This window comes from Oncorhynchus tshawytscha, linkage group LG03 (assembly GCF_018296145.1).
Source record: "Oncorhynchus tshawytscha isolate Ot180627B linkage group LG03, Otsh_v2.0, whole genome shotgun sequence".
NCBI classification, from domain to species: domain Eukaryota; kingdom Metazoa; phylum Chordata; class Actinopteri; order Salmoniformes; family Salmonidae; genus Oncorhynchus; species Oncorhynchus tshawytscha.
Genome location: NC_056431.1, coordinates 10,598,525 through 10,616,874, shown reverse-complemented (window position 1 = coordinate 10,616,874; position 18,350 = coordinate 10,598,525). Strand labels below are relative to the sequence as shown.

The following is an 18,350-nucleotide window of genomic DNA, read 5'->3' as shown; positions in this document are numbered from 1 at the left end:
ATGTGTAACGAGTACTTTTGGGTGTCAGCTAAAATGTATGGAGTAAAAAGTATATTATTTTCTTTAGGAATGTATTGAAGTAAAAGTAAAATTGTCAAAAATATAAACAGTAAAGTACAGCCCCCCAATGGCAACAAAAATATATAATTATACTTAAGTAGCACTTTAAAGTATTTTTACTTAGGTACTTTACACCACTGGAAATGGGGGTGTGCATAACCTGTCTGCTTGTTTTTGGTCATGATTTCTTGTGTTGAAAATGTGCCCTCATTTACAATATTGCTTTGTAAATGTTTCCCTTACCTTGGTTGAATAGTTTATTCTCAATTATTGTGGGTGTTGGGTAAGCTGTTGCAAAGATGATGTGAAGCATTGTAACAAAATGTGTTTTTGAGGTCTCATTTGCTATTTTTTATTTTATTTATGTAATGTTTTCCACCACTGTTTTCCTCTTTATGAAATTGAACGGTATTGATGCAGGCGCTATAGCCTACATTTGACTTTGTAAACGTAATCTAAGGAAGGCTCTACTGCGCATGCTCTTGGGGGCGGGTGACAGATGACGATCGACTTCACTGTACAATACTTTGTGAAAGCCCGCTCTCCTGGTTGACACACACGTTTGTGTTGAAGAAGCACGATGCTCCGAATTGTGTTATCCCGAACTTTGCCTCGAATCTCTCGCATTTCGAATTGTCAGTATTCTGCAGCCGCCATCCCGGTACCATGCGCCCAGCCCGAAGTCCATTACAACAAGGTAAGCGATAAGCATTCACAACATGTAAATGACATGTTGAGTAGCTATTATCATTGTTGCACACGACTGAAATGATCGGTTTAGTGTATTTCTGCCATGTGCTATTCATTGCAAGGCAACTAGGCTTACGTGAGAATTGCAATATCTTTTGGACTAGATGCATTTATTTTATTTTTGCTTGACTAGCTAGCCTACTTGTTTATAACTCTTGTTGACATTAAAACGCTTGACCTGATTGAACCTTGTGATTACGTACTTATCCGATACATTGGGTCAACTGAATGACATATACACTAGATAATTGTTGGGTATGATGGTGTTATGCAAAACTGTACTGTGGCAGACAGCCAGAAACCTTCCTGGGTTGCATTAATAAAACGTTTGCTAGAGTTGAAAGACCAGCTAGTACATAGACAGCCACAACACATAATGTACATGCATGTGTTTCTGTTCAATTGTTTTGGGGGAATTTATAAAGAGACTTCTATACCACTGCAATATTATGTCAGAGACCGTATCTTACAATACTGCACAAATAAAAACTGAAGGGACGTAATGGGATGTAACTGGACAATACAGTGTTTATACTTGCTCCCAATTTATTTTCGGTCTGTTGGATGATAGAGTTGTGATAACATCTGTAATCTAAACATAGAGCCTAATCAAATCTCCTCTGTCTCATTACAGCTGTTCATCAATAACGAGTGGCAGGATGCCGTCAGCAAGAGGTCCTTCCCCACCATCAACCCAGCCACAGGAGAGGTCATCTGTCAGGTGGCTGAGGCAGACAAGGTCAGTGGCTGGAACTGCCTTGAAACCTGGCCCTGTTCTGTCTAATTACAAGACTTACATCCTTGGTTCCTTGGAGTAATCACTGATCCAATATAATTGGATTGGTGAAAGCAGGGGTTCCACTAGCCTACATAGCTTGGACCTATGCAGTCGTAATGACTGTCTCAAGGAAGGGAGGAAGGAAGACTGCATTTTCAAAGCATTTGAACAGGCCCCTCGCTGTTTCCCCTCGCTGTTTCTGTATTCAACAACACTACATTCTTGGCATGCTAAGACAACAACACTACATTCTTGGCATGCTAAGACAACAACACTACATTCTTGGCATGCTAAGACAACAACACTACATTCTTGGCATGCTAAGACAACAACACTACATTCTTGGCATGCTAAGACAACAACACTACATTCTTGGCATGCTAAGACAACAACACTACATTCTTGGCATGCTAAGACAACAACACTACATTCTTGGCATGCTAAGACAACAACACTACATTCTTGGCATGCTAAGACAACAACACTACATTCTTGGCATGCTAAGACAACAACACTACATTCTTGGCATGCTAAGACAACAACAAGTTGCCTGAAGCAGAAACATGACGTGTGGTAGGAGGACGAGAGGGTGAAATAACTAGGGGAAAAGTTAACCTAAACAACAGGCGTAATTAGAGCACAATCTTGTAGGAGCCAGGTGTGTGACCATCTTTTTTTGTGTTTTTACACTGTCGTAATTGAATTACTTGAAAAGTAATTTTTTAAATGATGCCTGATGATCGAAGGGTTGAAACGTTGTTGTAAATTAATATCACCTACGAGCATGAGCAGCAGTGTGAGGCGTTGTCATTTCTATTTTCCATTTTTTTTAAATGATATGATCTAATATTTATTTTCATCTCCCTCTGTTTTCCCTCTGGCCTCCTTCTCCATCTTTCCAGGCAGATGTGGACAAGGCTGTGAAGGCTGCCAGGGAGGCCTTCCGGTTTGGGTCACCATGGCGACGCATGGACGCGTCGGACCGCGGGCTGCTCCTGAGCCGGCTGGCAGACGCAATCGAGAGGGACACAGCCTACCTAGCGGTCAGTGACGCCGTCCCATTACTGCTGGTCAATGGAAATGATTCACCTGAAGTGGTGTTATGAGCGGCTAATTAGATGCACAACATTCCTGGTCTGGCACTCATGCCAAAGAAAGCAGTTGTTTGGGTTGTATTAGAGTTTACTTGTGTGGCACAGTGCTTTGTCTGATGACAAATGTTACCTTCCAGTGGTGGAAACATTTTACCCAGAAATATTATCTTCAAAAAATGTATGTTCATATAGATTTATTTGGCTTGTAAACAGCAGCACCATATTTTGCCGAGTCACTGTGTTAGTCCTGTATTCCACAGGTTGCTGACCTAAGCAACACCCGCACTGAAGTCACATGGTAGAGATAGACGCAGAGTCACTGTTAGTCCTGTATTCCACAGGTTGCTGACCTAGGCAACACCCGCACTGAAGTCACATGGTAGAGACAGAGACGCAAGGTCGTGGCTAGGTCACATGATCAACACTGAGAATCTGCAGTGGAAGTGGTGTAAAATAACATGGTAGAGATAGAGACGCAGGGTCGTGGCTAGGTCACATGATCAACACTGAGAATCTACAGTGGAAGTGGTGTAAAATAATTCCTTAGTGCTGCTCTTCCAAGACATACACAAAGCATATTTGTTGATGTTATGTTACAGGTTTTGCTTGTTTGGTGAAAGTAATAGGGGAAAGGCTATAGTGGTGAAAGGGTTTCTCTGGGCTTGTTTTGATAAAAGAATGAACGGCCTCAGCACAGGACGCTGCCCTACTTTGCTTGGTAAATGAGGCCCTGCTAAAACTGCAAGGATTGGTTCTTGGAGAGAGAAAAAAAGCTTGTGTGTGTGTGTGTGTGGGGGGGGTGTATTATAAGAGAGTAGGATTGTTAGTACAGTATTTAGGTTGGACTTCATTAACTACTGTCAGATTGGCTTATCAGGGGTGCAAGGTCCATCAGGTCTGGAAATAGCACTGATTCTCTCCACTGAACTTGCTCCACCTACATGTTAAATATGGATATGGTGTGTATGTGAGAGGGAGTCTGTCCAGAGCCAACTCCAGTGACTCATTAGTACTTGTAAGACTGGCTAATCTGTTCAAGTATGTACAGTCCAATGTGCTCAACATGAACTGTATGTGCCTGTAAATGTTGTATATAGATACATTTTGCAGTGTGTGTTATGTTGACCACATGTACTCTTGTGTTCCCATTTGCCAAGCCAAGTAAATGGTGCATGGACAATGATAATCTTTGATTCACTCTTGACGATGAGCCAATTAATTCCCTGGGGTTTGTCTTGCTTGTGCAACGGTCTCTGTTTTTCAAAATATTGGATTCTAATGTGACCTAACTAAAGTGAGGGTTACTGGTGTTTAACTGGACTCTGAACTGATTAACACCCTGTAGCTGCAAATAGTCCCTGTAATTTGATATGACAATGTTGTAGTATAACATCTGTTTGGCCCATTAGCAGCATGTTACAGAGCCTACCTCGAAATACATACTGTATGCTTCTGTGTACAACACTGATTATCCATTAGCTTTTTCTAGGAAGGTATAGCAAACTGGCATTTTTCTTAAATTCAACATTTTTTATGGGGTAAGATCAGCTTTAACATTGCAGATGGCTTCCAGCAATGTAATTGTCTGCGTGGTTTCCAATCCCCCATATAAACCAAAATGTGTGTGTGTGTAATATATATATATATATCACACACACAGTGCTTTCAGAAAGTATTCAGACCTTTTTTCACATTTTGTTACATTACAGACTTATTCTAAAAATGGATTTTAAAAACTGATCTCCTCAATCTACACACAGTACTCCACAATGAAAAAGCAAAAACTGTTTTTTTGAAATGTTTGCAAATGTATTACCAATAAAAAAATGAAATATTACATTCGCATAAGTAGTCAGACCCTTTACTCGGTACTTTGTTGAAGCACCTTCGGCAGCGATTACAGCCTCAAGTCTTTTTGTGTATGATGCTATAAGCTTGGCACACCTGTATTTGGGGAGTTTCTCCCATTCTTCCCTGCAATCATCTCAAGCTCTGTCAGGTTGGATGGGGTGCGTCACTGCACAGTTATTTTCAGGTTATTTGTTAGATTGGGTTCAAGTTCGGGCTCTGGCTTGGCCACTCAAGGAAATTCAAAGACTTGTGCCAAAGCCACTCCTGTGTTGTCTTGGCTGTGTGCTTAGGGTCGTTGTCCTGTTGGAAGGTGAACCTTCGCCCCAGTCTGAGGTCCTGAGCACTCTTGAGCAGGTTTTCATCAAGGATATCTCTGTACTTTGCTCCGTTCATCTTTCCCTCGATCCTGATTAGTCTCCCAGTCCCCGCCGCTGAAAAACATCCCCACAGCATGATGCTACCACCACCATGCTTCACCGTAGGGATGGTGTCAGGTTTCCTCCAGATGTGACGATTGGCATTCAGGCCAAAGAGTTCCATCTTGGTTTCATCAGACCAGATAATGTTATTTCTACTGGTCTGAGAGTCCTTTAGGTGCCTTTTGGAGAACTCCAAGCGAGCTCTCATATGCCGACAGACAAGTTCCTTATTTTTCCCCACTTGCCTCTTCTATTTTTGCAGTAATGCTGCAATTAGTTGGCTGTAATTTTGTGTAGATAAAGACATTTCTATATATTTTTGTTAGCTGCATGTGTGACAACTCCACCAGTCCTATTTATGATATAATTTACAAAGATTATTCCTATTGTTTTTAATATATATTCAATATATTATCAATTAGTATATTTGAGTTTAACCATAATATTCTTTTCTGTATTTTCTGGTGGATTCAACTGAAATTGCAACCAAGTTTCTATGGCTTGTTTGAAAAAAAAGCATTATTTTGGAGATTATTTCATTTTCAAATAACCGAAAGTGAGAGGTTATAATCTGAATACAGGGGAAAAGGGCCTTCTTGAACATGTGGTGGGACATTCTTACTAATCTGCTAGAGAACCAGTTCGTATTAAGTTTAACTCTTGTATGAATGTAGTCTTTAGTGAGAGGTCTAATGCTTTGATATTGAATCATTTCTGCCCTTCGAATTCATATTCATTATATAAATAGGCTCTTTTAATTTTGTCTGGCTTGCCGTTCCAAATAAAATTGAATATTTTTTGCTCTTGTAATTTAAAAAACAAGTCGCTAGGTGTAGGTAAGCCCATAAGCATTTGAAGTTTACACACACTTTGGTTGGAGTATTTAAAACTAGTTTTTTCAACCATTCCACAAATTTTTTGTTAACAAACTATAGTTTTGGCAAGTTGGTTAGGACATCTACTTTGTGCATGACACAAGTCATTTTTCCAACAATTGTTTACAGACAGATTATTTCACTTATAATTCACTGTATCACAATTCCAGTGGGTCACAAGTTTATATAGACTGTGCCTTTAAACAGCTTGGAAAATTCCAGAAAATTATGTCATGGCTATAGAAGCTACTGATAGGCTAATTGACATCATTTGAGTCAATTGGAGGTGTACCTGTGGATGTATTTCAAGGCCTACCTTCAAACTCAGTGCCTATTTGCTTGACATTATGGGAAAATTAAAAGAAATTAGCCAAGACTTCACAGAAACTGTTGACCTGCACAAGTCTGATTCATCCTTGGGAGCAATTTCCAAACACCTGAACGTACCACGTTCATCTGTACAAACAATAGTACGCAAGTATATACACCATGGGACCATTCAGCCATCATACCGCTCAGGAAGGAGATGTGTTCTGTCTCCAAAGATGAACGTACTTTGGTACAAAAGTGTAAATCAATCCCATAACAACAGCAAATTACCTTGTGAAGATGCTGGAGGAAACAGATACAAAAGTATCTATATCCACAGTAAAACAAGGCCTATATCGACATAACCTGAAAGACCACTCAGCAAGGAAGAAGCCACTGCTCCAAAACCGCCATAAAAAAGCCAGACTACGGCTTGCAACTGCACATGTAGAAATGTCCTCTGGTCTGATGAAACAAAAATAGAACTGTTTGGCCATAATGACCATCGTTGTGTTTGGAGGAAAAAGGGGGAGGCTTGCAAGACGAAGAACACCATCCCAACCGTGAAGTACGGGGGTGGCAGCATCATGTTGTGGGAGTGCTTTGCTGCGAGAGGGACTGGTGCACTTCACAAAATAGATGGCAACATGAGGAACGAAAATGATGTGGATATATTGAAGCATCTCAAGACATCAGTCAGGTCAAGTTAAAGCTTTGTCGCAAATGGGTCTTCCAAATGGGCAATGACCCCAAGCGTACTTCCAAAGTTGTGGCAAAATGGCTTAAGGACAACAAAGTCAAGGTATTGGAGTGGCCATCACAAAGTCTTGACCTCAATCCTATAGAAACTTTGTGGGCAGAACTAAAAAGTGTGTGTGCGAGCAAGGAGGCCTACAAACCTAACTCAGTTACACCAGCTCTGTCAGGAGGAATGGGCCAAAATTCACCCAACTTATTGTGGGAAGCTTGTGGAAGGCTACCCGAAACATTTGACCCAAGTTAAACAATTTAAAGGCAATGCTACCAAATACTAATTGAGTGTATGTAAACTTCTGACCCACTGGGAATGTGATGAAAGAAATAAAAGCTGAAATAAATCATTCTCTCCACTATTATTCTGACATTTCACATTCTAAAAATAAAATGGTGACCCAAACTGACCAAAGATGGAATTTGTACTTGGATTAAATGTCAGGAATTGTGAAATACTGAGTTTAAATGTATTTGGCTAAGATGTATGTAAACTTACGACTTCAACTGACAGGTATTTTCCTCTCCGTGGTAGCACGATCTTATCTATTTTTGCAAACTTTCTGTTAAAATGTATTGTAGTGAGATCATTTTTTTCTTTCGGGATATGAATACAGAGTATTTCCACATCACCATCAGACAATTTTATTGGTAAACTACACGGTAATGTAAAAGTTGTATTTTTTTAGTGATCCAATACATAATATAGTAATTACACTTATCATCATTTGGTTTTAATTCAGAGAGGTTAGCAAAAGTATCTAGATCCTCTGAGGCTGTGAAGGGATTCTAATGGTGGTTTTAAAAGAAAACATGAATCATCAGCGTACAATGACACCTTTTTGTTTGACAATGTTTCGTAATACAGAATACAGCCTTGCTACTATCTGTCCTCAATCAAACTTCATCAGTTAGGCCATGGCGGAACTCTGACACTTTGACCTTATTTTGCCATAGGAACTGGAGACCCTGGACAATGGGAAGCCCTATGCCGTATCCTACAGTGTGGATGTGCCCATGGTGGTCAAGTGCCTCAGGTCAGTCACAGTAATATACATTGCAGTGTGTATGTGTGAGAGCAGTGAAATGAACGCATGCATTAAGTCCTTGGGGGATCAGGCTTTCAGCTCGACTGCCGGCTGCCTTTGGAATGCCCTCCCGGATCACCTGAAGGCACCACAGACTCTGGGATCCTTTAAAACATTCCTAAAAACCTTTCTCTTTAGGAAGGCTTTCGGTTGATAGCTGTTGGTGACCCTTGTAGTGTCAGTTGTGTTCTTTGTGTGTCAGTTGCATTCTAACGTTCTATTTTTAATGCACTTTGATATTATTCTGTATAATGAAAAGATTTACAAATGTAATTTATTATTATTATTATTATTACTTTCTGCAAACCAAAATGTATACGTTGTCATAAATCATAAGTGCCAGATGTGGCATTATGCTATATGGTTGAATGTTTGTAGGGCGAGGTAGAGACAGAATGGTGGGAAAGAGAGGGGGGAAAAGAGGGTGAGACTGACTGTGATGGGAAAGAGAGGGGGAAAGGGTGAGACTGACTGTGGGGAAAAGAGGGTGAGACTGACTGTGATGGGAAAGAGAGGGGGAAAAGAGGGTGAGACTGACTGTGATGGGAAAGAGAGGGGGAAGAGACTGTGATGGGGAGAAAAGAGGGTGAGACTGACTGTGATGGGAAAGAGAGGGGGGAAAAGAGGGTGAGACTGACTGTGATGGGAAAGAGAGGGGGGAAAAGAGGGTGAGACTGACTGTGAATTAGTTCTTAGAAGAATGTGACTGAAGAATGTGACTGCAGACTGCCAAACCTCCCTTATTTGTATTTGATTGGCTGGCACCCAGCACCATGACCTAGACTGCTTACTGTATACTCACTGTGGATCCGATCACTATCTCAATCTACTGCAAGTCTGCTTGTTTACCTTTTTAATAGATTGGAAATAGAGTCATTTACAGTTTCCTTCTTTGAAAAAATAAATAACCGAATTTCCCTCTACTCTTGATATCTGAAACTAGAGTTTCTGCAGTTCTACTTCATAATAAACATTTATTCATGGTAACCCTACTGTGTCTAGTGTCCTGGTATTTACTGAGTATGGAATGTAGTGAGTACGTAAAGCAGTTGAGAAATATTGACACCCCCCATATCCCTTTTGATGTATTTGAAAGGTGTAATATTTTGGAGGATTCTTGAGTCCAAGTGTTTACTGTCTGTCTGTGTGTGTATGTGTTTGCACAGGTACTATGCAGGCTGGGCAGATAAGTGGGAGGGGAAGACCATTCCCATTGATGGAGACTTCTTCTGCTATACCCGCCATGAGCCCATCGGTGTGTGTGGCCAGATCATCCCGGTGAGTGAAGGAACTGTTCAGGGGTTAGCGATGGACCTTGATGAATCTTAAGCTGTTCAGGGGTTTGAAATGGACCTCCTTGATGAATCTTAAGCTGTTCAGGGGTTAGGAATGGACCTCCTTGATGAATCTTAAACCGTTCAGGGGTTAGGAATGGACCTCCTTGATGAATCTTAAGCCGTTCAGGGGTTAGGAATGGACCTCCTTGATGAATCTTAAGCCGTTCAGGGGTTAGGAATGGACCTCCTTGATGAATCTTAAGCTGTTCAGGGGTTTGGAAGAATAGGTTCTTATTTACAACTGCGACCTGGCCAAGATAAAGCAAAGCAGTGTGACACAAACAACACAGAGTTACACATGGGATCAAGGTAAGGTAAGGCAATAAATAGGCCATAGTGGCGAAATAATTACAATTTAGCATTAACACTGGAGTGATAGATGAGCAGAAGATGAATGTGCAAGTAGAGATACTGGGGTGCAAAGGAGCAAAAAAATAAATGACAATATGGGGATGAGGTAGTTGGGTGGGCTTTTTACAGATGGGCTGTGTACTGGTGCAATTCTCGGTAAGCTGCTCTGACAGATGATGCTTAAAGTTAGTGAGGGAGATATAAGACTCCAACTTCAGTGATTTTTGCAGTTCGTTCCAGTCATTGGCAGCAGAGAACTGGAAGGATAGGCGGCCAAAGGAGGAGTTGGCTTTGGGGATGGCCAGTGAAATATACCTGCTGGAGCGCGTGCTACGGGTGGGTGCTGCTATGGTGACCAGTGAGCTGAGATAAGGCGGGACTTTACCCAGCAAAGACTTATAGAACCAGTGGGTTTGGCGACGAATATGAAGCGAGGGCCAGCCAACGAGAGAGCATACAGGTCGCAGTGGTGGGTAGTATATGGGGCTTTGGTAACAAAACGGATGGCACTGTGATCGACTACATCCAATTTGCTGAGTAGAGTGTTGGAGGCTATTTTGTAAATGACCAGCGTTGCCATTTTGTGGCCCCTTTCCTCTTGCCTGTGAGAGCAGGTTTGTTTGCTCTGTCTGTCATGGTGAAATAGACTGGGAGTGGAGGGGAATTAAGAGCAGGCAGAGCAGTTTCAGTGAGCTGGCTTCAGTCTCATGGTGAAAGAGACTGGGAGGAGGGAGAGGGGTAATATAAGGTGACACCCTGCCTCCAAAACCTGGTAGGGCTGCAATGCTGTGTTGTGTAAATATAGTGGCAGCCTGGACTTTAATGTGTTGAGTGCCTGCATGGATTTATGTCTGTGTACTTTGCACACGTTTGACATGGTCTGTCTTCACTCTACCGTTCACTGTCTTCCTCTATCTTCCCTCAGTGGAACTTCCCTCTGCTGATGCAGGCATGGAAGCTGGGGCCAGCTCTGGCTACAGGCAACACTGTGGTGATGAAGGTGGCTGAGCAGACCCCCCTCACTGCCCTGTATGTGGCCAGTCTCATCAAGGAGGTTGGTACACTAATACACACACACACATAGCACACAAACACACCCTCCTACCACACTTCTTAAGCTCCCCTCTCTCCCTCTCCCTCTCTCTCTCCTCTCAGGTTGGTTTCCCTCCAGGTGTGGTGAACATCCTGCCTGGTATGGGTCCATCTGCTGGTTCTGCCATCGCCTCCCACATGGATGTGGATAAGGTGGCTTTCACAGGATCTACTGAGGTAAGACAGACCGCCCATACCTCAGGCATCTCAAAGAACTGAGTCACTACTTTCAAAGGGCCAATGTGTTTTGGTGTATTAGTGTGTGTATGAGAATGAACCCTGTGCTGTCTAAGCAGCTCCATGTGTCCAGGTAGGTCACCTGATCCAGCAGGCATCTGGCTCCAGCAACCTGAAGAAGGTCACTCTGGAGCTGGGAGGAAAGAGCCCCAACATAATCATGTCTGATGCCAACAGTGAGTAAGGCTCGAGGCGACTCTACTTTTGGGATGGGAATCCAGTTAGAAATATGTTAAAAATGGGAACACTTCATTTGGATAGTCAGTTACAGATCATTTAGCAATATCTTAAGCCAAGTGTGGTGTCCGTTTTAGTTATGAAGTATCAATTGCAGCAGGCATCTGCTACTTTTACAACGGACATCTACCAGAGGAGGCTGATGGGATGAGCTATAGGAGGACGGGCTCATTGTAATGACTGGAATGGAATCAATGGTAATGTAATGACTGGAACGGTGTCAAAAATGGTTTCCATATGTTTGACGTGTTTGATACTGTTCTGTTTATTTCATTCCAGCATTACAATGAGCCCGTCCTCCTATAGTACCTCCTCTGAAATCTACTACGGCGTGTGCATGTTTGCCTGTGTGTCTTTATTTGTTTGATTGCGATTACTGTGTCTGACTTGGCCGATATGTTTCGACTTGAGGTTCAGCAGTAAATACACCTTCGGCTTCAGGTCAAAACCTTGCTCAGCTATAATGTTTGCACTGCAGTGACAAATGCAGGATATGGCCAGAAAACGTACCTCAATCCAGGGATGGAAGATGTCCCTGTATTCCTAATTATCCCATTATCCGACATGGAAAATCGAAATACTGCTAGTTTTTTTTAACTGCCTTTTTCATCAGCATGCTAGGCTAGCTAATGCTAAAGCAGCCCATTGGATTCCACAACTCTTCCGGCAGCTACTCACCCCAAGGCCAGGTGTCAATTTCATGGAGTCCAATGCTGCAAAATGTCAAGTGGAAACATATCGGCTATGTATGACTGTGTTCTCTCTCTTTCTGCAGTGGCGGAGGCGGTGGAACAGTCCCACTTTGCCCTGTTCTTTAACCAGGGCCAGTGCTGCTGTGCCGGCTCCCGTACATACGTGCAGGACACCATCTATGATGAGTTTATGGAGCGCAGTGTGGAGCGGGCCAAGAGCAGGGTGGTGGGAGACCCCTTCAACATGAAGACTGAGCAGGGACCGCAAGTTAGAAATACTGCATGGTGCACAAACACACACCCAGACGAGTAGAGTAGGAATTGAAGACACGCACCCAGACGAGTAGAGTAGGAGTTGAAGACACGCACCCAGACGAGTAGAGTAGGAGTTGAAGACACGCACCCAGACGAGTAGAGTAGGAGTTGAAGACACACCCAGACGAGTAGAGTAGGAGTTGAAGACACACACCCAGACGAGTAGAGTAGGAGTTGAAGACACACACCCAGACGAGTAGAGTAGGAGTTGAAGACACACCCAGACGAGTAGAGTAGGAGTTGAAGACGCGCCCAGACGAGTAGAGTAGGAGTTGAAGACGCGCCCAGACGAGTAGAGTAGGAGTTGAAGACGCGCCCAGACGAGTAGAGTAGGAGTTGAAGACGCGCCCAGACGAGTAGAGTAGGAGTTGAAGACGCGCCCAGACGAGTAGAGTAGGAGTTGAAGACGCGCCCAGACGAGTAGAGTAGGAGTTGAAGACGCGCCCAGACGAGTAGAGTAGGAGTTGAGGACGCACGCCCAGACGAGTAGAGTAGGAGTTGAAGACGCACACCCAGACGAGTAGAGTAGGAGTTGAGGACGCACACCCAAACATAAGACACTGGATAAAAATAGAAGAGCTGCACACTATATTGTACTGAAATAACTGTGGTACCAGCATTTCCAAATGCAGAGCCTTTATCAGAAAACAAGAACGCACTTGCGTTGCATGCATATACACAAGCACTTGTAGTCTGGTTTGGTTTATAGCTCTCTCCCTAACACATTAATAAGGCACCCACTTACGAGCACTGTAAAACGGTTCCCTATCTAGGTGGATGAGGAACAGTTCAAGAAGATTCTGGGCTACATCAGCAGTGGGAAGCGTGAGGGGGCCAAGTTGATGTGCGGGGGAGGGGTGGCTGCAGACCGTGGCTACTTCATCCAACCAACCATCTTTGGAGATGTCCAGGACGGCATGACCATCGCCCGTGAGGAGGTACAGCAATGCATTGTCATTATTAACAACTCACTCTTCATGAAACTGGCTGTCAAGTTTCACCATTTTGGCTCCTGAGGCTGCCTTGACAGAATCCCCCTACTGGCTATACCCATGAAAATGAAAAGCCTGTATATTTTGGTTGTCTAAAGTATATTTGTGTGGCTATTCTGAAGCTAGAATCCTTAGTTGCTACATTCATTTTTCAACTTGTAAATTAATGATATATACCAATTGATTCTTAAAGAATAGAATGTATAAATGGCTCATGAGCTTAGTTCATATCCTGTCATACCCCATCAGAACTTACAATATAAGCTTGTTTTACCTCAGTGTTTGAAAACAACAAATGTAAACAAACAATGTATAGCCTCAAAACATCGTTAAACCTATACATTGGATATGACAGATGGTCAGTCCTTGCCGTCTATGTACAGTCTATGAATTTGAGTGGTTACATTTTTCCATCCCGTAGCTTTTTAGCGAAACTGTGGCGAGGAGAACACTTTTGTTTCAATGAAGTATTCTAGCTCTAAGGAAAGTAGCCAGACAAGATCATACATGTGTAACATGTTCTCTTCAGAGAACCGATCTCTTTAGGTTACACTGCCTTTGTTTGTGTTCAGATCTTTGGGCCGGTAATGCAGATCCTGAAGTTTAAGACTCTGGAGGAGGTGGTTGAGAGAGCCAACGACACAAAGTACGGCCTGGCAGCTGCTGTCTTCACCAAAGACATCGACAAGGCCCACTACATCTCTAGCGGACTTCGCGCCGGCACTGTCTGGTACGCTGATTTCTAGCTTACTTAATTTTACAATATGTCCATCAAATTGTCCATTTCTTTCCATAGTATTAAGGTCCAGAGGTTGGCTGAAGTTGACCCATTTATAATCAGCTAATTGTGTATGTGGTTTGTCCATTTCTTTCTCCTAAGGATTAACTGCTATGATGTGTTTGGAGCACAAGCCCCCTTCGGTGGCTACAAATATTCTGGTAACGGTCGTGAGCTGGGAGAGTATGGCCTGGACAACTACACTGAAGTGAAAACAGTAAGGACCCCATAACCACCACAATACTGTAGGAGAAAATGTTCAGGCCCCAGTGGGCCACATACGTAAATGTATGAACGCTGTTGCCACGTTACATACGTAATAAACAGCAACATCTCACAAGCAGCTGTATGTATGTTCACAAAATGTGTTAATGTCAAAGCTTCAAAACATATTTTATTCTTTACCTCAGGTAACAATCAAGGTCCCTCAGAAAAACTCGTAAAGACGTCAGAACTCTGCCTCCAATCAAGGAAACTAACTGACCATAGGAAGGCTCTATGGAACTAAATCAGCCTCAGTTATTCAGTTGGACTTTAATATGGTGAATCCCTGCTACAATGCAGAGTAGTTTTGTACTCTTGTAGAGTGAAAGGGTGAACTTTGAAAGGTTTTTCGATAATAAATGCACTTGATACACTCTATTACTTGCTTTGAACCTACTGTCATCTGATTGGACAAACATTAATTGCAAAAGTGTTTTATTAATAGGCAAACAATTAAAATGCTTTTAAGGAGGAAAACCGTATGGGATTACAAAATATAGATATAGACTGAAAAGAAACGAAACAGTCGTGGCAGTTCTAGTGCCACACAACACAAGTCATATGTCTCAACATCTGTACATTATCTAGGTTGAAGTGTGTAACTCTGGATTACAGTTTGAAAATAGGCTGCTGTATTATGCTCACGTGTAACGATAATGATATAGCATTTAGGGAAGAAGTAACCAAACATTTAGGTAAGAGTATACCATACAGACTGCACACCACAGAGAAAGGATTGACGGAGAGTGTGTGCTTTCCTTTGGTAGACAGGTGCACCGTCAGAGAGATGACCCAAGAGATGAAGAAGATAAGCAAGCTGAAAGTGATAGATTTACCCTCGTAGTTTTTGGGCAGGTCAGTTCCCATGTAGGCAAAACTAAAGCATGCAATACCCAGCAAAACGGCAAACAGTACTATCACATAAAAGATGGGGATGACTCCATATGTGCAATCCAAAATTACCTCGCTATACAATGTTATCTGATTGGGCTTGGGTCCTTCAATGGTTATCCACAAAATGCACAGAAACAGCATTATGACAGTGGTTGTGATAATAGTGATCCACTGACCACCATGCTTGACCCAGAAATCATACGCTTTGGGCAGTTTGGCGGACATTTTGAAGATACAGACAATCTGGAAGGAGCGAACAGCAGGACAGGCAGGCCACATAGAAGACTATAAACACAGAATTGCATAAGGTGCAGATGGCCTCTGTGGGTTTGCCGATGTAGAGGAAGACGCTGGAGGAGGACATGGACAAGCAACACCACATGAAGAAGCAGAGCCTCCCACCGGCTGACTTTACCAGAGGGGTGTCATGCTGTAGGGATCGGCTGTTGGGAGAGGAAGGGAAGAGAACGTCTGGGTGACAGATTCTAATAAGTGTACAGATAACAATTTTTGTCATGTGATTCATAGGTAATAAATGGTGCCAGGTGTTCTTTCTGACGGATTGACCTGTCAAGGAAAAACTCCAGGCAAAAACAATGTTGCTCAGTACCTGTGTGGTTGATGTACTTTCCATCAGAGCAGATCTCAAACTCAAAACAGCAGGTGTGGAAGCCAGTTTGAACTCTTCTGGAGCCAGATTTACACTCACTAGAACACTGCAGAACTGGAGCCTGCAAGAAGTAGGAACAGCTTAAAATATCGCTATGTAAAAGACCAGCATCAGTTATCACTAATTTGAATACCACGCAGTGTTTTGATGGTGTGTAATGTATATTTGCATGCTTTTGAAGAATGTAGTACAAACCTTTGTGCCCTCAAACCAATGTATGAGAGTTTCATTAATATGGAATGGAAGCTTGGTGTGGGGTTGGTAAGGTATGAGCCAATGTCCACATTAGAACATGTTTTATTTTTGCAGTTCCAGTGTACAATGTCGTAATGAGCCGGTGGGTCCCCGTTCTCATCAAACTCTGTACTTTGATTGTCCAATTTGAATTTGACCTGTTTTAGTGCCTCCGTGACCTGGGAATGCAAGACAAAATGGTCAAATAAAAGATGGCATCAATTAATAACCATATTTTTGGTGATGTGGTTGACCATAAGGCTTCATGTTGAAGGAGATGCAGCTCACTTACCATGTAAGGATAAGCAATGATTTCTGAGTTGGCACAGTTCCCCGTCCCACACCGCAAAGCACTGTGGAGTGCATGAGCCACAGCATACACTGCAGAGTAGATGACAAAGATATATGTCGGGTCCTCTCCAATAATTGTCTGGGCACTGGTGGAGTTGCAGTCAGCAAATCTGACCACATCTTTCTTTTAAGTCCATGTCAGTGCATGCATTCTCATGTCTGGATTTTACTGTGTTGTTAATGAACTCATCAAATCCTCTCAGGTCCTTGTGCCTCTGTACAGTGACACCTAAGACCGTCCCTATCCTCTCAATCTGACTCTTCTTGATCAACTCTTGGTTCATGGACCATGTCTCACTAGCGATCCATATCTTCTCCTTCACTCTGAGATCTATGGCCTTTTGGATGAAAGGAATGACAAACTCCACATTGGCAAAGACTACAATAACCTGGACATTGAACATGGCTATGTTGTTGAATAGACGCCCTATTAAGGATTGGTTTTGGGGAATGGTGTCTTGGTACGCCAAACAGATGTTAGCTGGTCTAATCTTATCCTGAAAAACTGTCAAGGCATCTCTGCTGTAGTCATTGTCACCACCGATGAAAGCCACCCAGTTCCAGTTAAACTGTCGGAGTATACGGACTATAGACTCCATCTGATATTTGTCGCTGGGAATGGTTCGGAAAAAGGAGGGAAATCTGTTTTTGGAGCTCTGTTAGACACTTGATGCCCCATGAGTCACCTGTTGAAGTAAAACACAAAACGATAATGCTTTTGTGAGAACAAGGATTTTTACAGTACAGGTACATTTATATTGCAGTGTTCTACAGACCCCTTCCTGAAGAGTACAAACACAAGGCAGCTACTGTATAAATAGCACCATCATGAGGTTATATTGTGCCATAAAATACTCCTTACCATTGGAATCATCTCAGACATGTACAGGGGGGCGACACTGATGGTTTGGCTGCTTCCAAACGGCCCAGTGACTGAGATGACTTTAGGTCTGTAGTTTGTACCGTTCCACACGGGGATGCCTCCTCTTCCCTTTTGGGTCAGAAAGTCCAGAGCAGCCCCATAACTGAGCAAGTCAGAGCAGTAGTCAAAAATCTCATAGCCCAAGCTGACACCAGGCAACAGCAATGTGGAGTTGTTGATCTCTTCAATAGCAAACCTCATGACTTGAATCTGCTGGTAGCTTGCTGAGGAAAATGTAAACCTGGGATGTAGAAGGTTGCATGGTTTTACTGTCAACGTGTGCAACAAAAAAGTTTGACATTTACAGTATATTTTTTTCCCCCCAGTGGTGAAAGCAGACTTTTCCATCCAGGCTCAGTCGTGGTAAAGAGAAGCATGTGTCACTTTGTTTCACCAGGTGAAATGACACCATCACCACAAGAAACAACATTGTAGATTTCGAAGTAAGACTGAGTTGTTAGAGCAGAGGCTGAAATGCTCTCCATCTACCGAGGTGACCGATACCAATCATCTTTCACTATTTCACGTTGTGCTACTTCCTTGTTTTTGTTCCGTGCTTCAGATACCAGGATAACTACAACCACATTTCCATGGTCAGGCTATTATGGAAACATGTCTTGAGGTTTATGAAAATATCTGTCAGGTCTTTCACACATCCCTTTATAGAAAATAATTAGACATTTCCACCAGAGGGGGCTGGTGGGAGGAGCTATAGGAGGACGGGCGCATTAATGGATGGAATGGAATACACAGTAGCGGTGTGTGGGTAAAATCACTGGGGAAGCCAAGCCAGAATAAAAAGCCATATTACAACCTATGTGTTGTGATAATTGTGTTGTTTACTCTATAATGTGTTAGTTCATATGCCTTGACACTGTGATACATAGGCCTAAGGCTGATACAATAAGAAGACACAGTGGCAGAATAAATTCAACCATGCCTTTGTTTCTTCACAAAAACAGAGAGCAACCTGTCTGGTAAAGTCCACAAAGCATATTGCATGTACCAAT

The 18,350-nt window shown here is 42.7% G+C and overlaps 1 protein-coding gene and 1 pseudogene across 1 annotated transcript; one reads left to right on the top strand and one right to left on the bottom strand.

Moving 5' to 3' along the window:
- Positions 1-565: 565 nt before the first annotated feature.
- LOC112227395 (aldehyde dehydrogenase, mitochondrial-like) lies at positions 566-14,647 on the top strand. The gene is made up of 13 exons (XM_024392264.2): positions 566-757; positions 1,445-1,549; positions 2,491-2,631; positions 7,844-7,923; positions 9,141-9,252; positions 10,588-10,716; positions 10,818-10,931; positions 11,065-11,167; positions 12,004-12,188; positions 13,009-13,173; positions 13,800-13,957; positions 14,108-14,222; positions 14,416-14,647. Exons 1-13 carry the CDS (start codon positions 641-643, stop codon positions 14,446-14,448), a joined length of 1,557 nt encoding a protein of 518 aa, XP_024248032.1. The 5' UTR covers positions 566-640; the 3' UTR covers positions 14,449-14,647.
- On the bottom strand, positions 14,539-17,541 carry LOC112244370 (annotated as a pseudogene).
- Positions 17,542-18,350: the final 809 nt, after the last annotated feature.

Bases quoted from the DNA above. Each gene is read 5' to 3' on its own strand.
- LOC112227395 (XM_024392264.2), top strand. From the start codon at position 641: ATGCTCCGAATTGTGTTATCCCGAACTTTGCCTCGAATCTCTCGCATT. The intron at 10,932-11,064 runs GTAAGACAGACC...CCATGTGTCCAG, and splicing joins CTTTCACAGGATCTACTGAG to GTAGGTCACCTGATCCAGCA. The intron at 11,168-12,003 runs GTGAGTAAGGCT...CTCTTTCTGCAG, and splicing joins AATCATGTCTGATGCCAACA to TGGCGGAGGCGGTGGAACAG.